The sequence below is a fragment of the Asparagus officinalis genome, chromosome 10 (assembly GCF_001876935.1).
Source record: "Asparagus officinalis chromosome 10, Aspof.V1, whole genome shotgun sequence".
In the NCBI taxonomy this organism is placed as follows: Eukaryota; Viridiplantae; Streptophyta; class Magnoliopsida; order Asparagales; family Asparagaceae; genus Asparagus; species Asparagus officinalis.
The window spans coordinates 67,116,129-67,142,048 of record NC_033803.1 but is presented as its reverse complement, the minus strand read 5'-3'; the positions used below and the strand labels follow the sequence as shown (position 1 = coordinate 67,142,048).

The 25,920-nt window shown below is 37.6% G+C and overlaps 3 protein-coding genes across 5 annotated transcripts in view; 2 read left to right on the top strand and 1 right to left on the bottom strand.

The window, feature by feature from the left end:
* Positions 1-7,604, top strand: part of LOC109825805 ((+)-neomenthol dehydrogenase-like) — a 33,489-nt gene extending 25,885 nt beyond the window's left edge. The window contains exon 5 of one of the 2 annotated variants that reach the window (XM_020392702.1): positions 7,048-7,604. In XM_020392702.1, the coding sequence (XP_020248291.1) occupies positions 7,048-7,431 (384 nt within the window). In that variant the 3' untranslated portion in view covers positions 7,432-7,604. The remainder of the gene's footprint in view (positions 1-7,047) is intronic. The other variant, XM_020392703.1, reaches the window with a different exon arrangement.
* On the top strand, positions 13,771-15,377 carry LOC109825808 ((+)-neomenthol dehydrogenase-like). The gene is made up of 3 exons (XM_020392708.1): positions 13,771-13,945; positions 14,042-14,107; positions 14,845-15,377. The coding sequence occupies exons 2-3, from the start codon at positions 14,099-14,101 to the stop codon at positions 15,223-15,225; spliced, it is 390 nt and encodes a 129-aa protein (XP_020248297.1). The 5' UTR covers positions 13,771-13,945; positions 14,042-14,098; the 3' UTR covers positions 15,226-15,377.
* LOC109825807 (tetraspanin-10) overlaps positions 15,991-25,920 on the bottom strand; it is a 24,939-nt gene continuing 15,009 nt past the window's right edge. For both annotated transcript variants that reach the window (XM_020392707.1, XM_020392706.1), the window contains 3 exons: positions 24,097-24,222; positions 23,936-24,011; positions 15,991-16,347 (listed from right to left, as the gene is read on the bottom strand). In XM_020392707.1, the coding sequence (XP_020248296.1) occupies positions 16,270-16,347; positions 23,936-24,011; positions 24,097-24,222 (280 nt within the window). In that variant the 3' untranslated portion in view covers positions 15,991-16,269. The remainder of the gene's footprint in view (positions 16,348-23,935; positions 24,012-24,096; positions 24,223-25,920) is intronic.

Genomic DNA, 25,920 nt, shown 5'->3' with positions numbered 1-25,920 from the left:
CCCCCCCCCCCCCCCTCAACTTTCAAAAGTTTAGAAAACCCCCTCTTTAGTGTAGGAGTTATAAGAAAACCTCCTTTAACTAGAAGATTTTTTTAAAAAAACACCCATAAAAGCATTAACCCTAATATTCACTAGCAAAAATATCCCCATGAGTAATTTACCCACCCATGTGAAAATTGAGGTTAAAGCTTCATATTAGTTTTGTTTGTGCAAGTCTAATTTACATGGAGAATACATATTACCTGGACTAAAAATTGAACACCTATATAATGGCACCCTGACTGCTGCGATGGTGGGGATAGATAGAATTCCCATGTTATAAATATGTATCTTCAGCCGCTTATCATTTTATGTATCGAGAGGAGAGAATATAGGGATGATAGGAAGTGACATTAGGTTTGGGGGATTGATGGCAATCCTTTATTGATTAGTAGTGGAACTGGCATGGTTGTACTCTGAGGACTTAGGAGTGGCGACCTGGTTAATTACTGTAGCCCCATGATTGTTTCTCTGGTTATTTTTGTTCTTTTATCATCAATTTGTGGTTTGTTTTTCCACTACGTTACTAGCAACTAGGTGCTTTTCACGTTATTTCTTATTTACAGAATATCTGTAACCGTATCCGTTAGGATATAGATATGGTTACTCAGATCTATAGCTGATAGGATATGGGTACAAATATGATTTTTTAGTGAAATATCCGAATCCTTATCTAAAATATATGAATACACATTAGTAAATACCATTACGTTAGTTTTAATTCTTAGATTATGTATGAGGTTAATTTTGATGATTAACGTGTCTAATATTAGCTTGTTAGATAAAAATGAACATATTAATGAACTCTTTTGTATCATATGAACTATATTTTCTCAATTCTATCTAGTTTCTCATATCCGTTTTGTATCTACATGCATATCTGCTTATATATATATATATCCTTATCCGATTTTAGCGGATATGAATATGAATGTTCCTTACCGAGATATGTCAGTATTTGTATCTATATCTGAGACGCGTAAGCGGATATAAATATGGTAAGTATCATATTCGAGTCGTATCCGGACCGAATGCACCCCTAGCAAAGGGCATCCTTTTCGGCTGAAATTTGTAAGGAAGATCACAAACCCTAATAGAAGGTTATTTTCTAGTGTTTGGCATTTTTCTATTTTTTGTGAAATATGTTTTTCTTTATTACTTTTCTTTTAGTTCTGAGTCTATAAAAGACTCTTTTCTTGATGTAAGAAGATAGATTTTGATGAATAAAATCCTAGTTTATTGATTGCGGTTGCTTTATCTGGTTTTTCTTTATTTTGTCTATAAAAGACTCTTTTTTACATCATGTTAGAAGAAAACCCCTTGACTTGAGGATTTTTTTTTCTCCAGAAAAACGCCCACAAAAGCATTAGTCGTAATTTTCACTAGCAAAAATATCCCTTTGTGTAATTTACCCACCCATGTGAAAATTGAGGTTAATGCTTTTATGGGTTTTTCCCTGATGATCTTCCAGAGCTAAGGGGTTTTTCTGACCCTCATATTAGTTTTGTTTGTGTAAGTCTGATTTGCATGGAGGATACATATCACTGCGACAGAAAATTGAACGCCTACATAATAGCACCCCTACTGATGGGGTCGTGGAGACGGACAAAATTGCTATGCTATATGTTGGGCGCAGAGTCACGCCCACCGCTGCGGAAGCGATATTGCTTTCGCGACGGTGGACGTGACTCTGCGCCCAACAATTAGTATCAGAGATGTTATTCAGATTGGGAGTGGTGTAGCTTCTGATTTGAGGTGGTGCTCGGTAATTTTTCTGAGAGAAGCGATTTATTAGTACAAGCGGAGAATGACGTCAACAAGTAAAACAGTTAAAATGGGAAAATACGAGATTGAAAAATTCAATGGGAAGAATAATTTTTCTTATTGGAGGATGCAGATGAAGAACTCTTTGATTTCGCAGAAATTGCACAAAGCTTTGGCGGGAAAAGAGAAGAAGCACAAGGATATGTCGGATGAGGATTGGGAAGAGCTGGATCTGGAAGCACGGGCGTCGATTATCCTTTGCCTTGAAAGGGATGTAGCTTTCTTGGTAGATGGAGAGGAAACGGCTGCGGGCGTATGGTCGAAGTTAGAAAGCACCTTCATGACGAAGAGTCTAACGAACCGGATCTATTTAAAATCTAAATTGTATACTTGCAAGATGAAGAAGGGCTCATCAATCCGGGAATACATCAACAAGTTTGATAGGATTATATCGGACTTGAAGGACATCGATGTGATTGTAAAAGACGAGGATCAGGCTCTTCTACTACTTCTATCTCTGCCGAAGTCTTATGAGAACCTGGTGCAAATACTGATGCTTGTGGGAGACAATTTGACGATGGATGAGACTAGAACGGCGCTTCTAGCGAATGACCTTCGGAAGATTGCAACCAGTGACATGACTACTGGTGGTAACAAAGAACAAGCGCAGTGATTGTTTGCTAGAGGAAGGAGCAATGAGCGAGGAAAAGGCAAGGGAGGAAAGTCTAGATCTAAATCGAGACCTCTTGCGGGAAGAACGTGCTTTAAATACGGTGAAGTTGGGCATTTCAAGGTCGACTGTCCTAATAAGAGAGTTGGTGGGAAAAAGAACAACAAGATCGAGAGAAGAGAAGGCAAGGAAGAGGCGAGTTACGCCTCGGAGGAAGGGAGCGATAAAGAATGCTATGTTGTTACGGATAGCGAAAATATCTCCGGTAAGTGGATACTTGATTCGGGTTGCTCTTACCACATGTGCCTAAACAGGAAGTGGTTTACTACCTATAGAAGCATTGATGGTGGAACCGTACTATTAGGGAATAACCATGCTTGTAAAACGGTGGGGCTCGGTGATATGAAAATCAAGATGCATGTTGGAGTGGTCAGAACCCTAACGGACGTGCGACACGTTCCAGACTTGCGGAAGAATCTTATCTCAGTGGGTGCATTGGACTCCGATGGCTGCAAGATTGTTACAGAAAACGGAGTGAAGAAGGTTGTTCGAGGTTCCCTAACAGTGATGAAGGGTGTTCGTCACGGTAATCTATATACTCTTTCGGGTATGACGGTGACAGGAGATGCAGCGATTGGAACTGAAGGAAGTGGTGGAGACCCATGTGAGCACACACGGTTATGGCATAGGCGGTTTGGGCACATGTCAGAGAAGGGTCTAGATCTGCTTGGTAAGGAGGGCTTGCTGAAGAATCTGAAGAAACCTTGCATGGATTTTTGTGAGGATTATGTGTATGGAAAGGCGCACAGGGTCCAATTCTTGAAAAGCAATCATAAGAGCAGAGATATACTAGATTATGTGCACACGGATGTTTGGGGTCCGGCTCAGACAACTTCCAAGGGTGGTTCCAGGTATTTTGTCTCGTTCATAGACGATTATTCTAGGTATGCTTGGATTTATTTTCTAAAGCATAAGAATGAGGTATTCGAGACATTCAAGAAGTGGAAAGCAATGGTTGAGAATAGGACATGCAAGAAATTGAAGACACTGAGATCTGACAATGGTACAGAGTATACAGATGGTGCTTTCAAGGAGTTCTGTGATCAGGAGGGCATTGTTCGACACTGGATAGTTAGGTCAACACCACAGCAGAATGGGGTCGCGGAGAGACTGAACCGAACATTGCGGGAGAAGGTAATGAGTATGCGATCTTATGCTAAATTGGGCAACGAATGGTGGGCAGAAGCGGTGGTTACAGCATGTTATATTGTGAACTGTTCTCCACATTCGACATTGGATGGTGATACACCCTATAGGGTGTGGTCAGGGGAGCATGCAGATTATGAGAAACTCAGAATTTTCGGATGTACCGCCTATTATCACGTCAATGAGGGAAAGCTTGACGCGAGGGCCAAGAAGGCGATATTCTTAGGGTATGCAAAGGGCGTAAAAGGCTACCGCCTCTGGTGTACAGAAGATTCGAAGTTCGTGATCAGCAGGGACGTTACCTTTGATGAAAAATCCATGATTGCTAGGGCGCCCAAGGATGATGGTGTTGGGACTGTTGGGACTTTAAAGTCCCAGGTTATTGAGATAGAACTTAAAGACCAACCAGGTTCGCTTGAGCAAGAGGAGGTTCAGCAGGAGAATACACAGGCACTGCAACAACAGCAGCTCGAGGATACTTTGGCTTCCACTAGGCCAAAGCGAGCATACAAGCAGGTACAGAAGCTGGGGGTTGATCAACCCCTGAAGCACTATGGGCAGGTTAATTTGGTTGAATACGCACTCTCGGTGAAGGAAGATGAGCCGGTCTCTTTCAAGGAAGCTATTCGGGATAAATAGAGTGAGAGTTGGTTGGCTGCGATGGAGGAGGAGATGGAATCTCTTCGGAAGAACCAAACATGAGAGGTGGTCCCATTGCCCGTAGGAAGAAAAGCTATTGGTTGTAAGTGGGTGTATAAGAGAAAGGAAGATCCTTCAGAGCTCGGTGGAACGAGGTACAAGGCGAGGCTAGTGGCTAAGGGGTTTGCACAAAGAGAGGGTGTGGATTACAATGAGATATTTTCTCCGGTGGTGAAACACACTTCTATTCGGGTACTATTGAGTATTGTTGCTCATGGTGATCTTGAGCTGGAACAACTCGATGTTAAAACGGCCTTCTTGCACGGAGACTTGGATGAAGAGATCTACATGCATCAACCTGAGGGCTACAAGGTTGAGGATAAGGAGCATCATGTATGTCGCTTGAGAAAGTCACTCTATGGACTAGAGCAATCTCCTCGGCAGTGGTACAAGCGATTTGACTCCTTCATGCTAAAGCATGGGTTTTTCCGAAGCGACTATGATTGTTGTGTTTACATTCGGAAGCTTCGTGGAGGTGATTATATTTATCTTCTTTTGTATGTGGATGACATGCTTATTGCTTCAAGAAGCAAGGTGGAGATAGATAGGTTAAAATCTTAACTTGGTAAAGAGTTCGAGATGAAGGACATGGGCGCTGCTAGAAAAATACTAGGTATGGAGATTAGAAGAGAGCGAGTGAATCTGCGATTGTTCTTGAGTCAGAAGGGCTATATAGAGCGGGTGATCGCGAGGTTCGGGATGCAAAGTGCTAAGTCGGTGGCGACTCCATTGGCTCCACACTTCAGGCTTTCAGGTAAACAATCTCCCACTACAGCGGAAGATAAGGCACACATGGAGTGTGTTCCTTATGCTAGTGCAGTTGGCAGTTTGATGTACGCCATGGTGTGTACACGTCCAGATATTTCACAAGCGGTTAGTGTGGTCAGCAGGTTCATGGCGAATCCGGGAAAGGCGCACTGGGAAGCGGTGAAATGGGTCCTGAGGTACTTGAAAGGTACCGCAGATACGGGTCTGTGTTTTGGTGGAGATACATGTCAGATTGATGGGTTTGTTGACTCTGATTATGCGGGTGATCTAGATAAACGGCGATCTACTACTGGTTATGTATTCAGGATACATGGAGCTCCAGTTAGTTGGCGATCGATGTTACAGGCTACAGTGACACTTTCTACTACAGAGGCCGAGTATATGGCAATGGCGGAGGGAGTGAAGGAAGCATTGTGGTTGTGGGGTCTTCTAGACGATTTAGGGATTGAGCAGGATAATGTGAACTTGTGGTGCGACAGTCAGAGTGCGATTCACTTGGCGAAGAATCAAGTTCATCATGCTCGTACCAAGCATATCGATGTCGGGTATCATTTCGTGCGAGACGTCATAGAGGAAGGTGATATTTCTCTCATGAATGTGCATACGAATGAGAATCCCGCTGACATGTTAACCAAGATGGTCACAGGTAGTAAGTTCCAGCATTGCTTGGACTTGCTTCATATCAGCCCGTGTTGATATGCCCAAGAGGGCATGGCCCTTCGGGGCGGTGATGGGGTGAGGTGGAGACTATGATGGAGAACATATTCCTGAACTACGGTTAGCTTGATCCCGGTGAATGGTACGTAGGCAGCCGCGGTATAGTGGCGTAGCTGGTTTGCTCTGGTTTGGTGTTTCAGACCTCTCTGGTGATGTCCGCGGTATTTCTTCTAGTGTTCCTCCATAATTTGAGGTTTATCAAATAATGTACGAGGTGGAGAATTGTGAGTGGGGGCCACCCATGTTGGTGATTTTTTCTGCATGAGTGGATGAGCTTTTCCGCGTGAGATTTTGGGCCGCAAATCTCCTATAAATATCCATATGTCCCCTAGGGTTTAGATAGTGGGGTAAATTGCAGCGGGGAAAAACAGCAAAGAAAAAAAAACGCAGAGTTCCTGCGGTTGTTTTTGAGAGTTTTTTCAGATCTAAAAGAGAGATCTTGAGGAGAGAAAAAGAGGGATTTACAAAAGAGAGGTCAATTTCTTTTGGGTAAAAATTAGATCTTTTTTTTTTCTTTGAGACGAGCTTGTGGATTGTACAAGTCGTCGGTGTTCTCCTTATAGTGGAATCTCTCCTCATCCCCTCCCGTGGACGTAGGCAAGTTTGCCGAACCACGTAAATCTCGTGTATTTACTGTTTTCTGGGTGTTGGCTATTGCTTGTAGGTTCCCTCAATATTTGGTCTTAGAGCTGATGAGAGGAAGAGTGTATATTTCACTTTGATGAAATATATCACTTTCGATTCTTGTTTCCTTTGAGAAATAAGAATTTCACTATCTATTCTCGTTTCCTTTGAGAAACAAGAATATAGAGGTTGACTTGTGTTTTTGTGACAACAAAAGCCATGGCTCTCTCTCAGGCGATATCGCTTCTGCGGCGGTGGGCGTGACTCTGCGCCCAACACTATAAATATGTATCTTCAGCCGCTTATCATTTTAAATATCTAGAGGAGAGAAAGTAGGGATGACGGGGAAGTGACATTAGGTCTGGAAGATTGATTGCAATCCTTTATATTGATTAGTAGTGGAACGGGCATGGTTGTACGCTCTAGACAAAGGATTGGCGAAGCTGGTTAATCACTGTATCTGTGATTGTTTCTCTGGTTATTTTCACTCTTTTATCATCGATTTGTGGTTTGTTTTTCCGCTGCAACTAAGTGTTTTTCACGTTATTTCTTGTTTACAGAATATCCCGAGTGAAATCATCAGAAAACAAATGGGTACTGTCGATGAACAAACAGAAGAGAGGCTGGACGAACTGTTGCAGTCCTTCCTAAAAGATCTCAAGGAGCAAAAGCTCGAAGAAAATGGCTGGCCAACAAATTTATCAGCATACAAAGTTTCGAAAGCAGCTGTGAGCACCTACACGAGGGTCCTTGCAGCGAAACATCCCAAGTTCCGAATTAACTGCGTCTGTCCTGGATTTGTGAAGACAGATATAAACTTCAACAGTGGTATTCTGAGTGTCGAAGAAGGAGCGAAAGGCCCTGTGAAGTTGGCTTTGTTGCCTGCAGATGGGAGCCCCACTGGCCTTTTCTATCAGCAAACGAATTTATCAACATTTGAGTAAGTATGTAACTACTGAACTTTGTAATGCATATATGAAACCATGATATGTACTTGCTAAAGTTGGACAGAAACTACAGTAAATATCTACAATGAGTGTAACTCTTATGGGCGGAAACTGCAATCTTAAACAGCTGAATGATATACCAGATATTTGGTTATTCTTGCTTTGTTTCATTTTCTCGTCTTTGGTCAGACATCTGATGATGATATTTGCGCATGATTTCTTTTCAGTCCAAATTTGCTATTGCTTCGGACTCCTTATTTGTGCATGATAGACTTGATGTTCTCAAACCTTGTAGCATGAGACAAAACCGCCATGACGATATGTCAAGGATATTTTAGTTGGGAGAAAACCCTCGGTTGGGCGGGGGTACACTGCATGTAAATGGCAAACGACTAAATTTGGGAAATTTTTTTTTCTTGCAAAGATAATTTAGTTATTTGCCAGTCAGAGGTAGGGGGTCCGTGAGAAAAGTTTAAACTTCACAGTTGTTTGTAAGACGCCTGAAATTAATTTTAGGTTTTTTTTTTTTTTGCAAGATAAATTTGTAAAACCACCAAAGTTCAAGGGGTTTTGTGAAATAAAAATACCATATCAGTTAGCATGTAAGGAGCAGCGCAATAAATGAAGACTTTTGAGGTTTGAGATATGGACCAACCATTTCACGATCAAAAGTTTGGACTATTAAGATCTTTTTCCCCAGACAACAGCGAACCAGTTGGTTGGTTAGAATTTTTGAGAGCTTACAGAATTAACACTCCCAGTCCCAAATATTTGTCTCCTGTGAAGTGCAACGTAGCAGAGAATTACAGTGTCTGGGCTCTCTCCTAGACCTCACATTTAAATATGGACAAAATTAGAAAATAAATTAATCTCAAACCATAAACTATTATTAACAGTTAAAAAAATTAAATGCCTTACTCTTTTTTATATTTCACAATAATAATTCTAAAATTTGGGAATCAAATAGGAAGATAACGAATGAAGACATCTGACCTAACATGAATCTTGATGCATACATCATTACAGTTATTAGGTCAGTAGGCATTGCCTATTAATGCATTAGCTATTAGTGTAGTAGGCACTAAATGTTAGGACCGTGTCCGTACTATAAACCTTGTTTGATGGGTAACAAACCTTATTATTGGTCTAATATATGTTTTAGATATTGTATACAAGTTACAAGAAGTTAGAATCAAGTTCGATGAAAAGAGCAAGACGACAATTTAATCACAGCTAATTCTGAAAAAAATATCAAGGGTGGAAATCATGTTTGAGCATATGAGAGTGCCTGTATCGTTGTCATATCACTGTCACGAATCCACAAGAATAAACAGAACTCAATTCGGAGATGTATAGCTTGGGATATGAATGTTTTAATAAAATTACATCGAAACAGACAATAGCAGGTTCGAAACATATACCGAGACCGAAACTTGCACAAGCCATAACTTTTCACTCAGTTATCGGAATCACTATTATAATAACTTTTCGGAAAGATCATGATGTGATCTATAGAACATTGATGGCACTGTCAACCCTCGATGATGCAAATGTCCAGAGAGGTTCAAATCATTGATGGTGGGACATTAACCATCGATGGCAACAACTTCACATAGACGGTTAAGTTCGACCATCGATGGTTGAGTGGCAGATTTGTTATTTTTGATCAATTTTGGACTTAATCTTAGACGTTCATTGTCGAGGGCATATAAGCTCTTTCCTCATAATTTTCAAATAGATTCCTACCCCAATTGAGAGAGAAAAAGAAAGAGGAAGAGGGAGAGAGCTAGAACTGCAATTTGATGAAAGGATCTCACTCAGGCTTCTCAAAAAGCATCCTCGAGCCGTTCTGCATCATTCGATTGTCAACCTTCGAGGAGTGCTCCTCATGGACTTCATCATCGTCATTCTCCCAGATCTATACTTCGATCTTTTGGGGAATGATCAATAAAAACGGGTTGTAAATTCTTTCTATATTGCCCTTAGTTGTTAATTATCTTTTGCTTTAAGCTCATTTTTTTTATGGCGTACTCAAGCCGTGGTGAATTGAGGGTTTACAACGTACTCAAACCAGGATTGAATTAAAGAATTGGTCACTAACTAGGGCTAGAGAAGTGAAGAGTTTAGGTTAGATGATTAATTTGGGAGAAACAAGGGTCTTTGTCACGGCCCCAAAATGCACAGCTTATGAGATACATGACAATGGCAACACGTGCACAAAGCACATGCTAAGCCTACGATACACTTCCATAATACAATAAACTTCATTTAAAAAAATTATTGACAAATAGAAAAGTCTCAGAGCAAAACTATATTATAACAAGTTCACTCTAATGAGTTAAAAGACTCTTATTACATATGCATAGTAGCAAGACTTGTATAACTTTAACTTTCAGCATCAAACACCCTAAAAGATCATTCTCACGTTCCAAAGCTCACGATTAAGAAACACATAATATTTCGAATAAGAGGAATTTTTAAGAATAGATGTGATATTTCATAAAAGAATATTCGCAAATTATGAAACAATACGAATGAACACTAAATACTTTTAAAATTGTAATTATCTATCTAAATCTATACATGCGAAACTTCCTCAGTTGTCACACTAATGCTACAAAAATTATAGCCGAGTAGCATGAGAATGCATATCAAATCACTATAAGTCAATACGGGGACAGAATGTACCTAACAATACCATAGGTTGCCCGAAGGCCACTTCACTTTAACATTGATCGGTACATTCAATACCATATGGTAGGCTTAAACAAATCATTTCGCTCCATAGCAGGCTTTTGAGGATTTTTTTTTTAACATTTAAAATCGCTTTTCTTTTGCTCAAAGTAGCGCTCACAATTTCCACTTGTACGAAAATCAATATAAATGCTTAAACACTTTTGCAAACTTTTCTCATATCAATTTCATAAAATTTAGAATATTCATAAATTTAAACGAATAAATAATTTTTTTAAATAAAACTCTTCAAATAATGCATTTGAACAGTAAATTTGAAATGATATATTTTCAATAATCTCTTATACTCAATAATATTTATCTTGTAAAAGATATGTAGCTATCACATTCAAATTTGTTAACAATTACTATAAATGAATAGAATAACATGTCTAATCCCTAATTTGTCTACACAAAAATAAAATTATCATTTAAATAATATATAATAGAAAATAACTAATGAGAAGAAATCTACTCACAAAAATAAAATTATCATTTAAATAATATATAATAGAAAATAACTAATGAGAAGAAATCTACTCACCTCAAGAGATTTGATAACAAATTTAAATAATATATAATAGAAAATAACTAATGAGAAGAAATCTACTCACCTCAAGAGATTTGATAACAACTTGGAGAACCGTACACCTAGAACCTACTCCTCGATCAAACCTATAATCATATAAGATGCATAAAAACTAAAGATTCCATACTCAAACCATTTTGGATATAAAACTGATATTTCTAGTTTCTAGGGGGTTTTCTAAAATTTATTTCTATCCTTTTTAAACAGAACTTGGGCCTAACAGCAACCTAACAGCAACTTTTCTAGTTTAATGGGTCAAAATGACAATGTTTCCATTAATTAGGTTTTGTATAAAATCACCTTTTCAAAGATTTTGTACTGAAAGCTAATTTCTGTATTTCTAGGGGTCTGGCAATAATTTTCCTTTTCTTCTTCCTCTTATCTCTTCCATTTTGTTTACACCAGAACCCAATTGGATTTGTTGGGTTCGACAGCCATAATGATCACCACTGGTGAAACCCACGACCATTGATGGCTAGAGTTCATCAGATGTCGCTGGAGATGACACCGGTGGCCAGAAAAAGTTATTATTTTTAACCTATAAACTAACCCATAAAACATAAATACAAAGTTTTCACTAACCTTTGAAGCACAATCTACTTTCTCTTCCACTCTCTGTGATCTATAGATTCTTTCTTACTTGTTCTTTTCGTTTCTTTTTCTTTGTAGAATGGAGATCATTTGATTTGTGGTTTTTTTTTAAAGTTTCCATGGCTTTTAGATTTCTAAACTTCCATATTAATTATACTTACAACACACAATTACCCAATTACTACCTACAAATATGAAACCCTTTATGAACTAAAAAATGGTACTCTACAATTTTGGTCTTGTAAACCTACTGTATCAGGTGTGTGAGTCAGAGAACTTTCACATAGTGAGAAAGCCCATTCGCGAGAAGAAAAACTGGATGTAGGATTATTTATCTGAGCCACTGTAAAATCACGTGTGTTTTAATTGTGATTATTTATGTGATTATACATTGCTTATTGTTTTATTATTATTATTTATTTTTGTTGCATATCCTTTGATATCTCCAAAAATAGTATCCCCTTTAGGCTTGCATCTCAGAGCCAACACTAAAAGGTAGCAATGATTATATTTATAACAAACGATATGTACTTTGAGGTTCCTATGAGATTGTATGTCTTTATCCCATATTGCCATATACGTTTTTCTCTAGAGGATCCTCTCTATAGGTCTTTCCCCCAGCACTTGACAGTTGCACGTCTCCCTTGTTGAATAACTGATTCAAAATTAGTTATTAGGTTGTTTCCTATTTTTCAGGATAGTATGTTAGTAGTGGTTTAGTTGTTTACTTAGTCAATTGTCATGTGTTTTTTGAATTGTTTGTTGGATAGTATGTTAGTAGTGGTTTAGTTGTTTACTTAGTCAATTGTCATGTGTTTTTTGAATTGTTTGTTGCAGATTTTTAGGAATTTAAGTTGGTGTAAGGCTTATATATTTGGTCATTCTCTCTGTTAGCATGATATGAGTAAATGAAACGTTTTCTTTAATAAAACTTATATTCTTGTTTTCTTCTCTTTTTTTTCAACATGGTGTCAGAGCTCCAGTTTTCTTGGGCTTGTGAGGATTTAAAAAAAAACATAGAGTGATCAACCTTTATATTTTTAATGACATCCAACAATTTTTTGCTTTCATACCCCATCTCAATGGAGACAATTATCAATCTTGGGCTATCAAGATGAAACCTCATTTGAAAGTTTTGAGTTTATAGGAGGTTGTTGAGAGTGACTATGAGCTAACCCCTCTTCCATAAAATCCAACCCTAAACCAAATCAAGAAGCATGACGAAGAAAAAGCAAAGAAGCCAAAAGCCCTCTCTTGTATTCATTCGGCCGTGTCGGACGGAATCTTCACAAGTATAATGACTTGTGAATCACCTAAGGAGGCGTGGAAGATGCTAAAGGAAGAGTTCGAGGGTAACGATCAAACAAAATTGATGCAAGTTCTGAAACTCAAAAGGGAATTTGAGATGCAAAAGATGAAGAAAGGTGAGACCATCAAAGAGTATGTCAGTAAGCTTATGGCTATTGTCAATCAAATAGTATGCGTGGGAGATTGCTTGGTGAAATATTTTCAAATGAAAGAGTGGTTGATAAGATTTTAGTGACTGTTCCCGAAAGGTATGAGTCCAAAATTTCCTCACTTGAAGATTCTAAAAACCTATCCAAAATAACTCTAGTGGATTTAGTCAATACCCTCAGTGTCGTAGACCAAAGGAGATCAATGAGGGAGGAAGAAAATGGTGAAAATTTTGAAGAAGCCTTATTAGCCAAGACTTCATCTTCAAAAGGGAAAGGCAAAGGCGTCCAATGCAACCATTGTAAGAAACTTGACCATGAAGAGAAGGATTGTTGGCATAAAGGAAAACATTAATGTCACAAATGCAAGAGATTTGGTCATATCCAAAAATATTGTCGATATAATGGTGAAGAAGAAGCAAACATGACACAAGCAGTTGAAGAAAAAATTTTATTCTAGGAATCATGGTGAGATGTGCACCATGGAGAGATTGAGACAAATGCTCTATCAATATTTGTGGAGAGAGGTGCTCCTTTAAGAGAATGTTGGTGATTATGTGCATCAACAAGATAGAGATAAGAAGTGCATCACAAAGTGAAGAGAAGTGCTTTACAAGATTATGAAGAGAAGTGCTCTATGAAGATTCAAGAGGAATGACAAGAAATTTTGAATCAAGGGGGAATGTTGAATAACTGATTCAAAATTAGTTATTAGGTTGTTTCCTATTTTTCAGGATAGTATGTTAGTAGTGGTTTAGTTGTTTACTTAGTCAATTCTCATGTGCTTTTTGAATTGTTTGTTGCTGATTTCTAGGAGTTTAAGTTGGTGTAAGGCCTATATATTTGACCATTCTCTCTGTTAGCATGATATGAGTAAATGAAACATTTTCTTTAATAAAACTTATATTCTTGTTTTCTCCTCTCTCTTTTTCCCAACATCCCTCGCATCTTACTTCTCAGCAAAACTCATTCAACCTAGTGGCTTTCCTCGTGGTAATTTTTATTTCATTATCAAAGTGAACTTCCTCGTTATATATCAAGGGAGCTAAAGACCATTCTCCAGCGCAGAGTCTTATGTTTCAACACAGCATCCATCACCTGAACTAGAAACGGAGAAGCCCATCAGCCAGGGATCCACAAAGAGGTATAGTCACTTAACTGAGAATGTTGTATTCCTTAAGAATCAGGACTCTGTTTTAATTTATCCGTAGAGTTTATTCTCTATTATCTACTCTTGCAGGTGAAGGACGCTGGAATTGGCTGCAAGGAAGGAGATCCTCGGGACGTAACTGCTTCGATGAAAGAGGTAAATCTAACTGAGAATGGAACAGCATAATACACACACTTCAATCGTAAACATCTTGAGAAAGTGTTGTATGATAATCTGACTGTCGCAATGGTGAAAACAAACAATCACGCGAACATTTTATTTTATTTTATTTTTTCTGTTTCTTGTCTTGATGGGTTACAGTATAATGATATGGATCCACTCCAGTTGTAGGTGGTAGTTATAGTCAAAATCAGCCCTCAATCTGAGCCAAATAGTACCTTGGTTCTGTTGTTTGAATGCAAGCCGTAACCAACAAAACTAAGGATGACATATACACTAATGCACGCTTGTGTTTTTTTCCCCTAACGCACACAGATCAATATAAATGTATGTATCTGTACAAAACAGTGATTTCCCTCTCCTTTTTTTAAATGGATACACGAAGATGGCTTACCCAGGTCCAGGCAGATAGGAGATTTAGCACGAGAGACAATCGAGAAGGCAGTCGAATGCTTGAACGTAAACTGTTATGGCGTCAAGAAACTAACTGAAGCACTCATGCCCCTTCTCCACTTATCACAATCACCTAATATAGTGAACGTTTCCTCTACCTATATATGAACAGCTGAGAGTAAGAAGAATATTGGATATTAGTTTTAGATATAGTCGTCAAAGCTAGAGTTATCTATACATTTCTGTCCCGACCTGAATGTAGTTATAAACTAGGCATTGTGTTTTCGCGTTGCTTTTTTACTGGTCTGGTTCTTTTGCAGCATATCCCGGGTGAAATCATCCGAAAACAAATGGCTATTGTGGACGAACAAACAGAAGAGAGATTGGATCAACTACTACAGTCCTTCCTAAAAGATTTCAAGGAACGGAATCTTCAAGAAAATGGCTGGCCAAAAAATTTATCGGCATACACGGCTTCCAAAGTAGCTGTGAGCACATATACGAGGATTCTCGCAGAGAAATATCCGACATCCTGCATAAATTGTGTGCGTCCTGGCTTTGCCAAGACCGATATAAACTTTAACACCGGTATCGTGTCAGTTGAAGAAGGAGCTAAAGGCCCTGTGATGTTAGCTCTGTTGCCTGGTGGTATCCCAACTGGCCTTTTCTATGAGCAAACCAATCCATCAACATTTGAGTGAGCCTGTAACCTTAATGATGCTGAGGAAACTATGTATTCAATCAAATAAGAGATCTGCTTGCTAAACATTGGACAGCAACTGGCATAGATTTCTATAGATGAGTGCATCTCTTTATGGGTTTAAATGTAACCTTAACAGGTTGAAGATATACACAGATTGCCCCCCCCCCCCCACCACCTTGTCTTCAGTTGACTGCCCTGCAGCTGATGAATCTGACATTAATGTATGTTATATTTTCCGTTAATATTGCTATTACTTGCGACTCTTTTGACTTGTTGACAACTGAGGTGCATTTGGCAACTTCACACTAACTCGGTTAAGGCCTTAACCGAGGTAGGATTGAGCCGAAGTAGAGAAGCTCTAGAAGTAAGCAAGTTAAGAACCTCTTTTTTGAACTAAAAAAAAAACAAATCAATCCAACTTTGTACAAGTTTTTGTTGAATATATTACAAGCCCTTATCCAAGTGAGCGAGCGAGTTGCCAAACAATCCCTTGGATTCTCAAACCATATAACACGAGATATAACAATAATAATACTAACAAAATGGTCTTCTATCCTTTAATGATCATGACAAAGCTGAGGCTTATAAGTACTAGACCTGAAAGTATGCACATGCTTCAGATAAGCCTCATGTTGACAATCAAATACGTAGATTTGCTCCCAACTGCAGCCAAAATTGGCCCATGGCTGTTGATTATCCGATTATATCCCCATTTTTGGGGGGTGTGAAAGTTTTTGTTATGCTGTTCACTTTGATAAGTCTCTGAAACAAAGCAACAAGAATTCACTGAAAAGCCATGAATTTAGCGTGCTAAATACATCAAATGGTGTATCATACACAGGCTTCTAACGTAGATTTTTATCGACTCTATCAACAAGAACAAGTTACAATCACTGTCATAAAGCTCTGACACTATCATCTGTTCTTCAATCTCATTTTAGAAGAGTTTAGATCTTCGACTACTTTCTGAAGCATTTCAGGGAGCTTTCGTCTGAGCAGCAGCCTTTTAACCACATTTCAACGAGAATCAGAGAGCAAATGATTATCTGCCTCTAACTTTATCAGAACTACTCCTAGCAGCATTCCTCCGAGCACAGCACGCAACAAAGTATACCGCTGACTGCAAGAAGAAACAAGAAAAATGTTAGCAGTTATATTTGTTGAATATGACTTGCATTTAAACAATTAAAGTTAGAATACTAACTTGAATGAGATTGAAATTTGACTTTGACAGGAAAAAAAAGTTATAATTGGAATTAAATGTTGTAAATGGCACAAATTTGAAGGGGTTTCGTCGCACATTGATAGCGACATCAAGTAGCTCAATTGCTTGATTAAAAGCGACAGCAACCAGTCAACAAAAGCAACAGCAAAGATGGAAAGCAGCAGAAGCAAAAGCAAGTGGAAACAGCAACTAGCCAATTAAACCGGCCGGACAGACCAGCCAGACTGAGCGCCCAGTCAACCAACAGCATTTTTTGGGCAGCTGTCTGACAATTTCCTACATTGTTTTGGGCCTGTTTTGGACAAGATGAATCTTTTGTTGGACCAAAGACTTCTACCCTATATAAAGGGGTATTATCTCAGATCTAGGATTTGAGAGAATACTTGAGCCATAAGGAAGAGATTAAAGGCCATGCTGTTAGGTTCAAGAAGAAAAAGAAAAGGAAGATAAGGGAAATTACTCTTGTAAGGATTTACAAGAGGAAAGTTATATTCTTGTGATGATTTACAAGAAGCCAGATGAACTACTCTTGTGAGGTGACAGCAAAAGGAAAGTGATTATTGTAGTTTTCTTCTTCAAGTTAATAAAATATTTTCCCACTTCTCCCGTGGATATAGGCACATTGCTAACCCACATAAATCTTCTAGTGTTTTTTATGATTGTTACTTGTTCTTAATTATCTGGTCATAAGGTCAAGGTTATTCCACGAAACCCTAAAAGTTAAACTCTTCATTCGAAATCTAAAGGTACCTAGATTCCTTACATTGATTTCAATATCAAATGGAAAGAAGGTTATGATTTGAATGATTAAAATTAAATTGATTCATGAGAAGTAAATCCCATATGAGCTCAAAGTAAAGAGTAAAGGTCTACAAATAACTCACAAGAGATTCATTGTAAATCTAGAAGAAGAGGAAGAAACTTCAACAAAATTTACAATTTGAGGAGTTACTCTTGTGAGAGATCTCCAAGAGAAAAATATATATATATTGTAATCATTTTTAAATTTCAGGTAATAAAAATCCCCACCCCCCCCCCCCTCTCCTACGGACATGGGCAAATGGTGGAACCATATTAAAACTTATTGTTTGTGGGATTGTTTTCTTTGTTCATCATAATGGGTTTTTAGCTCTGTTTTAAAAAGCCTCCGCCCAGTCCGCCTAGGTGTACACCTAGGCCTAATCAGTACCTAGGCCGCCTAACTAGCATCTAGCGCCTGGACGGTACCTAGGCTGTCCACTTAGATTTTAGGAGTGCTTAGGGGAGCATTGTTTGCTTACGTGGACTGTACTCTTTAGGCCTTGATCGTGATTTTCTACGTTACGGCCTCCACGTCCTCCAACCTCCTTTAAACTCCTTTAACCTCCAAATATGAACATCTTCATTATCTCCACTGACCTTTAGCAAGACCTCCTCAATCAGTACTTACATTAAAGAAAGAAAGAAATCCGTCTAGACACTAGTCTGGCACCTAAGGTTTCTATAACATTGACATTTACTATCAATTATTGTAATTAAAAAATAAATAGGAAAACTTCTAGGCTCTAAGCATCAGGTCCAACACCTAGGCCTCCTAGCGCTTTCTATAACCTTATTAATTATTATTTTGGCTATTTAATATTTAAGTATGCATGGTTTATTGTGAATCTAAGATTGCTATTTTTTTGGCAAACTTATATAAATTTAATATATATATATATAATTATTATAATTAAATAATTTAAAAAATAGCCAAATGCCTAGGCGCCTCTTAGGCATACACATAGACGTCTATGCCTAGGCGCTGGCTCAAACGCCTAGCACCTTCTGTAACATTGGTTTTTAGATACTCTGATCAAATCCCAACAATTAGTAAACTCGATCATTGGTTTCAGAGCTAATGGTTGTTAGATATGGGACTCTCTTGCACGTATAAGGCTATGGGGTGCAATATAGCTTAATATTACATGGTTTTCCACTAGAAGAGTGAGAAAATGCATGAGAACAAAAATAACAGTCTATGAAGGGAAAATTTTTTTAAAGTGGTCACACCTCTACGGGGTCACTCCACTAGATCTCACATTTCAATATGGCCTGCAACTTGGGAGTCAAATTAATCAAAATTTTAAAAATTAGATATTTATTTCAGTTTTAATTTAAATTTCATTACCTTTACTAGTCCCTACATAAGTGACACTATGAGAGCGTGTGGTTGGTCGCAACAGGAGGGGTCGAAATTGCAGTTACATGCAACTAGATCATTTAAGTCTAGGTGTAACTATTTGTTTCCTTACAACTTGATGTTCCTGTTGCAACTACAATTGCAAATGCCACTCCACTTGCAACTTCCAACTTACGCAATTTTGAGCATAAGTCGCACTTGCAATCTACTTGCAACCAACCAAAATTAATTAAAAATGTTAAAATCTCAAACTCATAATTTGAACGTTCAAAAAATCTAAGATTATTATTTTTCAAAAAAAATATTTAAAAAATATATTGTTTTTTCATATAATTTACTTTTTATAAAATATAACTTTTTCATATAATTTACTTTTTATAAAATATAACTTTTCATAGAATATCTTATTTCAAAAAAAATACAATTTTTTAAATAACAATACTTTCAAAATTTTAATTTTTGGAAAACTATTATTTTTTTAAAACATTTATTTTTGAGAAAAATTATTTTCTTGAAAAATATTAGTTTTCAAAAAAACTATTACTTCATAGAAAGTTATTATCTTACGGAAAAATATTATTTCTTCAAAAATATTTTTTCAAAAACATAATTTTTAAAAAAAATATTAATATTCCTTTTTCAATAAAAATTTAAAAGAAAACTTTTTTTCTAAATAAAATGAATATTTTAAACATATAAAATTAACCAATAATTGTTTTAGCTTATTAAACGTAAAAAAAACAAGCTGCATACGAAAAGTATAAGCAGTACCAAACAATTGCAACTACAAGATGTAAAACTTTAAAATTGAACCAAACAATTGCAACTACAGTTATATGCAAAAGCAATTACGTGTCCCAATTGCATACAAGTGACAGTTGCATGCAAGTGACAGTTACATTGCAACTACAGTTGCAATCTACCAAAAACACCCTACACTAATCCCAAAATCTAATAAAATGCATGTCTCTCACATCCATTTACATCTCATTTTGAGCAAGAACCATTCAACAAGGGGCTTTCCTCATTGTACTTTTCTTTCCTTTGGCAAACTAAAATGTTCTCATCATATGTATATATAGTAGGGGAACTAACACCATCATTGATCCAAAACTTTAAACAATTAGATATTGATTTCAATTTTCGTAATTGAACCCATCGCCTCTTTTTGTCTTTACATAAGTGAGATTATACAAATCTCATCATTTAACTAATTGCCTGTCTCTCTCACAACTCATTTTCAGTAAGACCCATTCAAACAAGGGGCTTTCCTCACTATAGTTTTCTTTTCTTCCACAAACTAAATGTTTCCATTAAATATTAGGGGAACTACCACCATTTGGAGAAGATTTTAGCTTCAAGGCAGCATCCATTACTTGAACTAGAAATGGAAGAACCCATCAGCAAGAGATCCACAAACAGGTACAGTCACTGTTCATCCTCAATTTGCTAATACCCACAAACAGGTACAGTTCTGTTAACGTCTACCATTTATTTTGATTCCAGGATTGCAGTAGTAACAGGAGCAAACAAAGGAATGGCTTGCAGATTTGCAGGCAGCTATCATCTCAAGGAGTCCTGGTTATACTAACAGCTAGAGATGAAAGGAGGGGCACTGAAGCTGTTGAAAACCTCAAAAGCTCCGGATTTTCTGATGTTCTGTTCCATCAGCTTGATGTAGCTGACCCTTCTAGTGTTTCTTCTCTGGCAAATTTTGTCAAGACCCAATTTGGGAAGCTTGATATTTTGGTAATTTGTCTTAAATCAAGAACAACCTTTTATTGATTGGAAAAAAATTCATTTTATCCTGTTTATCTGTAGAATTAAATTTCAATTAGCTATTCTTGCAGGTGAATAATGCAGGGATTAATGGCCTAGAAGTAGATTATCAGAACATAATTGCTTCCATGAGAGAGGTAAATCTATTTGAGAACAGAGTAACTAACTGTTTCAGATGCCTAGGGACTATGGTGATAGTGTCTTTTTTGGTCCCGAAAGTTTTCATTCTTATGCCAAGGTAGTTAGCTAACTGTTTTCAATTGGATATGTCAAGTTAAATTAAAATGGGATGCTTTCGACCACATACTTACATACATCATAAGCTATGGGTCTTGTTGGGAACAGTGTTATCAATGGGTGAGGGTCAATGCGGGGCACAGTCCCTTTACGTACATGTGCAAGGTGCAACGCAATGCGCACGCCCAAGTGAAGCGAGGCGCACTCCATACACATAATTTTTTAACATAGACAATCAAGCACGAAAGAACGTGTTTATGAATTTTACATAAAATTGTGCCAAGGTAAATAATATCTAGTATCAAAACACAAAATAAGGTCTTAGCTCCATCCAACAATAGTAGCAACTAGCAAAGTTCATAATTTTTCCAAATCAAAAGTCAAATCAAGACTAATATCGAAGCAAAATCAAATAGTAAACAAAGTTAAATTAGGGTCCTCAAATGAGCTAGTAAATTGATCTAAAAGGTTTATTTTGCTACATAGGGCATAGTTTATTAATTATAAAGATCTGTTTGAAATGTTAAAGAACAAAAATATAGAAGGCTATGTCTTGCAGACACCCTTCGAAGGTGCTTGCAAGGCGCAAAAAGTGTTGCCGCATCAGATGCGGGGCAATTCACCACCGCCCCGCATCACATGAGGCACAGTGACGCGCACGCGATTGACACCACACTTGTTGGGATTTAGTCAGAGTATCAGAAACTCCTAGAAGAGAAACAAAGAAAACAAACAATCACACAGCATAAAGGTTTAATGTGAATAGAAATTTTGTTTATGTCCATGGGCGAGATGGGAGAAGTTTTTATTATGTGAAGAAAATTACAATATTTCTGTTCTCTTGGAGACCTCTCACTAGAATAAGTTCTCAATGATAACTTTTGTCGTTTTCTTTTAAGTTTTTTCCTCCGTGATCTTGTTCATAATATTTAGAGGGTGCTTGGCAGGAATACTTTTTAGAAGCTTATAAGCTATGATATCTTTTGGTGACTTTTGACTTTTTTCATAAAAGTTATAAAAATTGCATGGGTAAATTAATCATTTGCTTGGTTAAACACAGCTTTACCTAGATGAGCTTAAAAGCTGTTTTTGGAAAGTTTGGGAAACCCAGCTTTTTTAAATGAAACTTAAAAGTAAGCTTATTAAGGATGTTACCGAACTGTAGATATGGAAACCTTTTCCCTCCTATTTTTAGTTATTGTAGGATTTCAATATTCTTTTATTACAATTATTCTAATCGTTATATCCTCTTTCTGTCTTTCACTTGGAACTGATCCAACTCCGGTTGTAACTCAACTTTCCAGTCAAGGGAAACTTTCAATACAAGTCAACTTAGTGCTTTGGCTCCAATTGTTAGAATGAAAGCCATGATCAACATATCAAAGAATCACGCATAGAAAAATATTTTTTGTATTCTTTTCCCAACCACGCATGTGCGCGCATGATGTTTGCTGTTTTCTTGTCTACTGAGTCATATTATTATTAATATCATATGAATGCAGTACAAAACAATGATTTCCTTTTTGCAGAAACAGCAGAAACAGGAGGATGGCATACCCAGCTTCATGAAGATAAGAGAATTAGCACGAGAGACAAATGAGAAGGCAGTGGAATGCTTGAATGTAAACTATTATGGTGTCAAGAGTGTAACAAAAGCATTAATGCCCTTTCTCCAGCTAGCACAGCCCCCTAATATAGTGAATGTTTCCTCTACCTATGGACAGCTAAAAGTAAGAATATACAGCTAAATTTAAGAATATACAATTATACATAGTTGTTTGATTCCTTTTACAAGACTTCTTGTTAACTGCATATAATGGTTCTTTACTTGGTTTAAAAATGTTTACCGGCATTTTTACAATTCATTGCCATCTAGGATTATACAAAATGTTGGGGCGAAGTGTTATTCTCAGGTCAAACAGTAATACAACTTCACTAGAGGAACTCATTGCTTTAAAAAGCAGTATGGGCAACTGTCTAGGCGCCCGCCTAGGCCTCAGTACCTAGGCCATCAGCTTAATTCCGGAGAGCGCCTACGTAAATATGGGCTACTTTTGTGGATTCGCCATGCCAAAAAGTTTGTTGCGTACTTAAGTATAACAATGGATGAAGAGAACTGATCAGGTTAAAATGCATTTTGAATCTTAGACCAAAATCCTCTCTTGCGCTGCTAACAAACACCTATGTGCCACCTAGGCACTAGGTGCTATGCCCAGTACCTAGAAGTGCCTAATGCTTTCTAAAACATTGGAAAACTACATGTCAACTTCATTTTAGGTGTTATTTAGAAGTAATGTGATTAATTTATTCTTCTATTGATTCATCTATTGCCAATACAGTCCTTACAAATATCTTACATGTAGATGAACCCTACTCCACTTAAGGTATACTCTTCTAAGCTAGAGTTGGGTCTATATTTCTGTCCCAATCTAATTAGAATTATAAGCTTTATATTTAAGTGTTTTTCACATGCTGTTTATTGTTTGCAGTACATTCCCGGTGAAATCATCAGAAAACAAATGGGAAATGTGGATGAACAAACAGAAGAGAGATTGGATGAACTGTTACAATCCTTTCTACGAGATTTGAAGGAGAAAAGGCTGGAAGAAAATGGCTGGCCAACGATTTTATCTGCATACAAAGTTTCTAAAGTAGCTATGAGCACCTATTCAAGGCTTCTTGAAGAGAAGTATCCTACACACCGCATTAATTGTGTGTGCCCTGGCTCTGTCAAGACCGATATAACTTTTAACACTGGCATTTTGCCTGTTGAAGAAGGAGCTAAAGGCCTTCTGATGTTAGCTTTGTTGCCTGCAGATGGTAGCCCAACTGGCCTTTTCTATGAACAAACAAATCCATCAACTTTTGAGTAAGTCTATGACGTAAACGATGCTAAGGGAGCTATATTTTCAATCAAATATGATATTTGCTAGCATTAGCAACTAGAATAAATGTCTACAATGAATATAGACTGCAACCTTAAACAGCTGGATGACAGATCAGATGCCTGGCTCTTGCTTTCTTTATTTTACTGCTTTTAGTAAGAGTTTTGCAAGTGGTATCCTTAAAGGTATCTCTTGTCCTTCATGCAATTTGAGGTTTGACATGAGTTTATAGTTTATTCAGTCAAGAATTTGCTTTGATTGTGCTATTGTTCTATCTTTTTTATTGGATCATAGGCTCAGGATTCTCAAACCATGTAGCGTGAGACAAAAAAAACAATAATTACAAATGATCTAATTCTTCAATGATCATAACAGATGGATTTTTGTAAGGGCTGCAAAATATTCTGGGGAAAGGACTTACCAAAATGACAAACAGAACCACGTTAAAGATTGCAACCACTCTCCACTCTGTCTTCATATACTGTGCCACGCCAGCCCTAAGTAGAGTAAAAGAAAAATAACGTCAATTGATATGTAACCCGCAAAGGTAATGGCTTTCAACTGCGAAATTGAAAGACTTGCTTGCAAGAATCACAGTTGTAACACTTGCTGCTTCTAGCATTTTTGTAAAGCTTGCAGTCTCTGTTGCTGCTCAGAGGGTGAAAGCTCAAATCATAATAAGAAGCGTTTTTTGGAGGGTACCCACACCTGATGAAATTAAACAAATTTAAATAAGATTAACCCAAAATGCCAGTGATACAATATGAATAATTAGAACCTACCATTACTTTCAAGAAAACAAATGTACCTAAAAGATGATGTTCCTCGTGAAAAATATTTGACATAAATTGCACTAAAAATGCACTATTTTAGTAAAAGCACAACATATACCGCCAGATATTGGTATGCATTCTTGGACTAAGTATGAGAGGGATAGTTAATCGAGTGCCCTCAATAAAAAAAAAATAAGGTTGGTGTTACAAGCCCCATTAAGTCATTATTTTGTACCATATTTTGTCACTTGCTAATTGCATTCTCTCTAAATCATAGTCTATGAAAGATTCAAAGTAAAATCAGAAACCCCTCAGTGATGTCACTGGCTTGTTCCGTTCTGTTTTTTATTGATTTCTCCTGTACCTTGGAATTCATATGTTACAATAACTACAAAGTAAGATAGAAAGGGGATTAGTACAAGAAGATCTTAAACGGCTTATCCCGCTAGCACCTTGAGTCGAATCCCCTCTCCTGCACTCACCTGACCTTGTCGGGGGATCATGGTGGTTGGCAGGACCGGGGTTTTTCTTGGCTAGCTCACTCCCCCAGAGTGTTTGGCTTGGTTCGGGCCCCTGGGTCACCCAGATTTCCGAGGGATGGGACCCGGTAACAAGGTGAATGATGAGGACAATAATGGCAATTTTCTATATTTGTTATTTGACTTTCTTTTATTTTAGTTTTGAATAAGGAAGATTTGGCAAGTTCTTAATTTAGTTTTAATTGTGAGAGATTTGAGGGATTTTCTATTTTGATAGGATTTTAATTTTAAATTTTAAATTTTGAATTTTTGGGTCAAATTTGGTAGTAAAAAAAAAGATTTGAATCAATGAAAAATTTTGTTAACTCATTATTGGTGTGAAGCCTCGGGTGTGAAACCCTAGGGGACAATAATGACAATTTTCCATATTTGTTATTTAACTTTCTTTTATTTTAGTTTTGGATAAGGAAGATTTAGCAAGTTTGACCAGATCTTAATTTAGTTTTAATTGTGAGAGATTTGATGGATTTTCTATTTTGGTATGATTTTAATTTCGAATTTTGAATTTTGGGTCAATTTTGGTAGTAGAGTCAGGTGTGGCAAATTGAGTGATTTGAGGGATTTCAGAATCTGCAATTTTTTTTCTTTAAAAGATTGTTGTAATCAGATTTTTAAGGATGAAAGATTTGAATCAATGAAAAATTTTGTTAACTCATTATTGGTGTGAAGCCTCGGGTGTGAAACCCTAGGCTGACGGGTGTGAAACCCTAGACCGACTCCCCTGGCTCCTCTTCCACAAACAGTCGCCACCCTCCCCTATTTTTTCTTCGTTTTCCCAAACAACCACCCCCGCTCTTCACCTCCACTAGCATCCACTGTCGCCTCCTCCCCTGCTCCCTTCCATTTCGAGCAGCCCCGCCAATCACCCCCCACTTCGAATAATCCCGACGAACTTACTCCTGCTCTCCTCCACCTCGAGTAGCCACCCTTTCCTCCTCACAAACCGCTAGATCCACCTCAAACAGCCGTCGTTGTCGTCTCACCCGCGTCCACTCGTCGACCACGTTCTCTCGTCACCCAGGTCGTCAGTTTACATGTTGACCCGTCACCCTCGTCGTTGCTCAGATTCGCCACCGCCATCGTCGCTCGGTTCG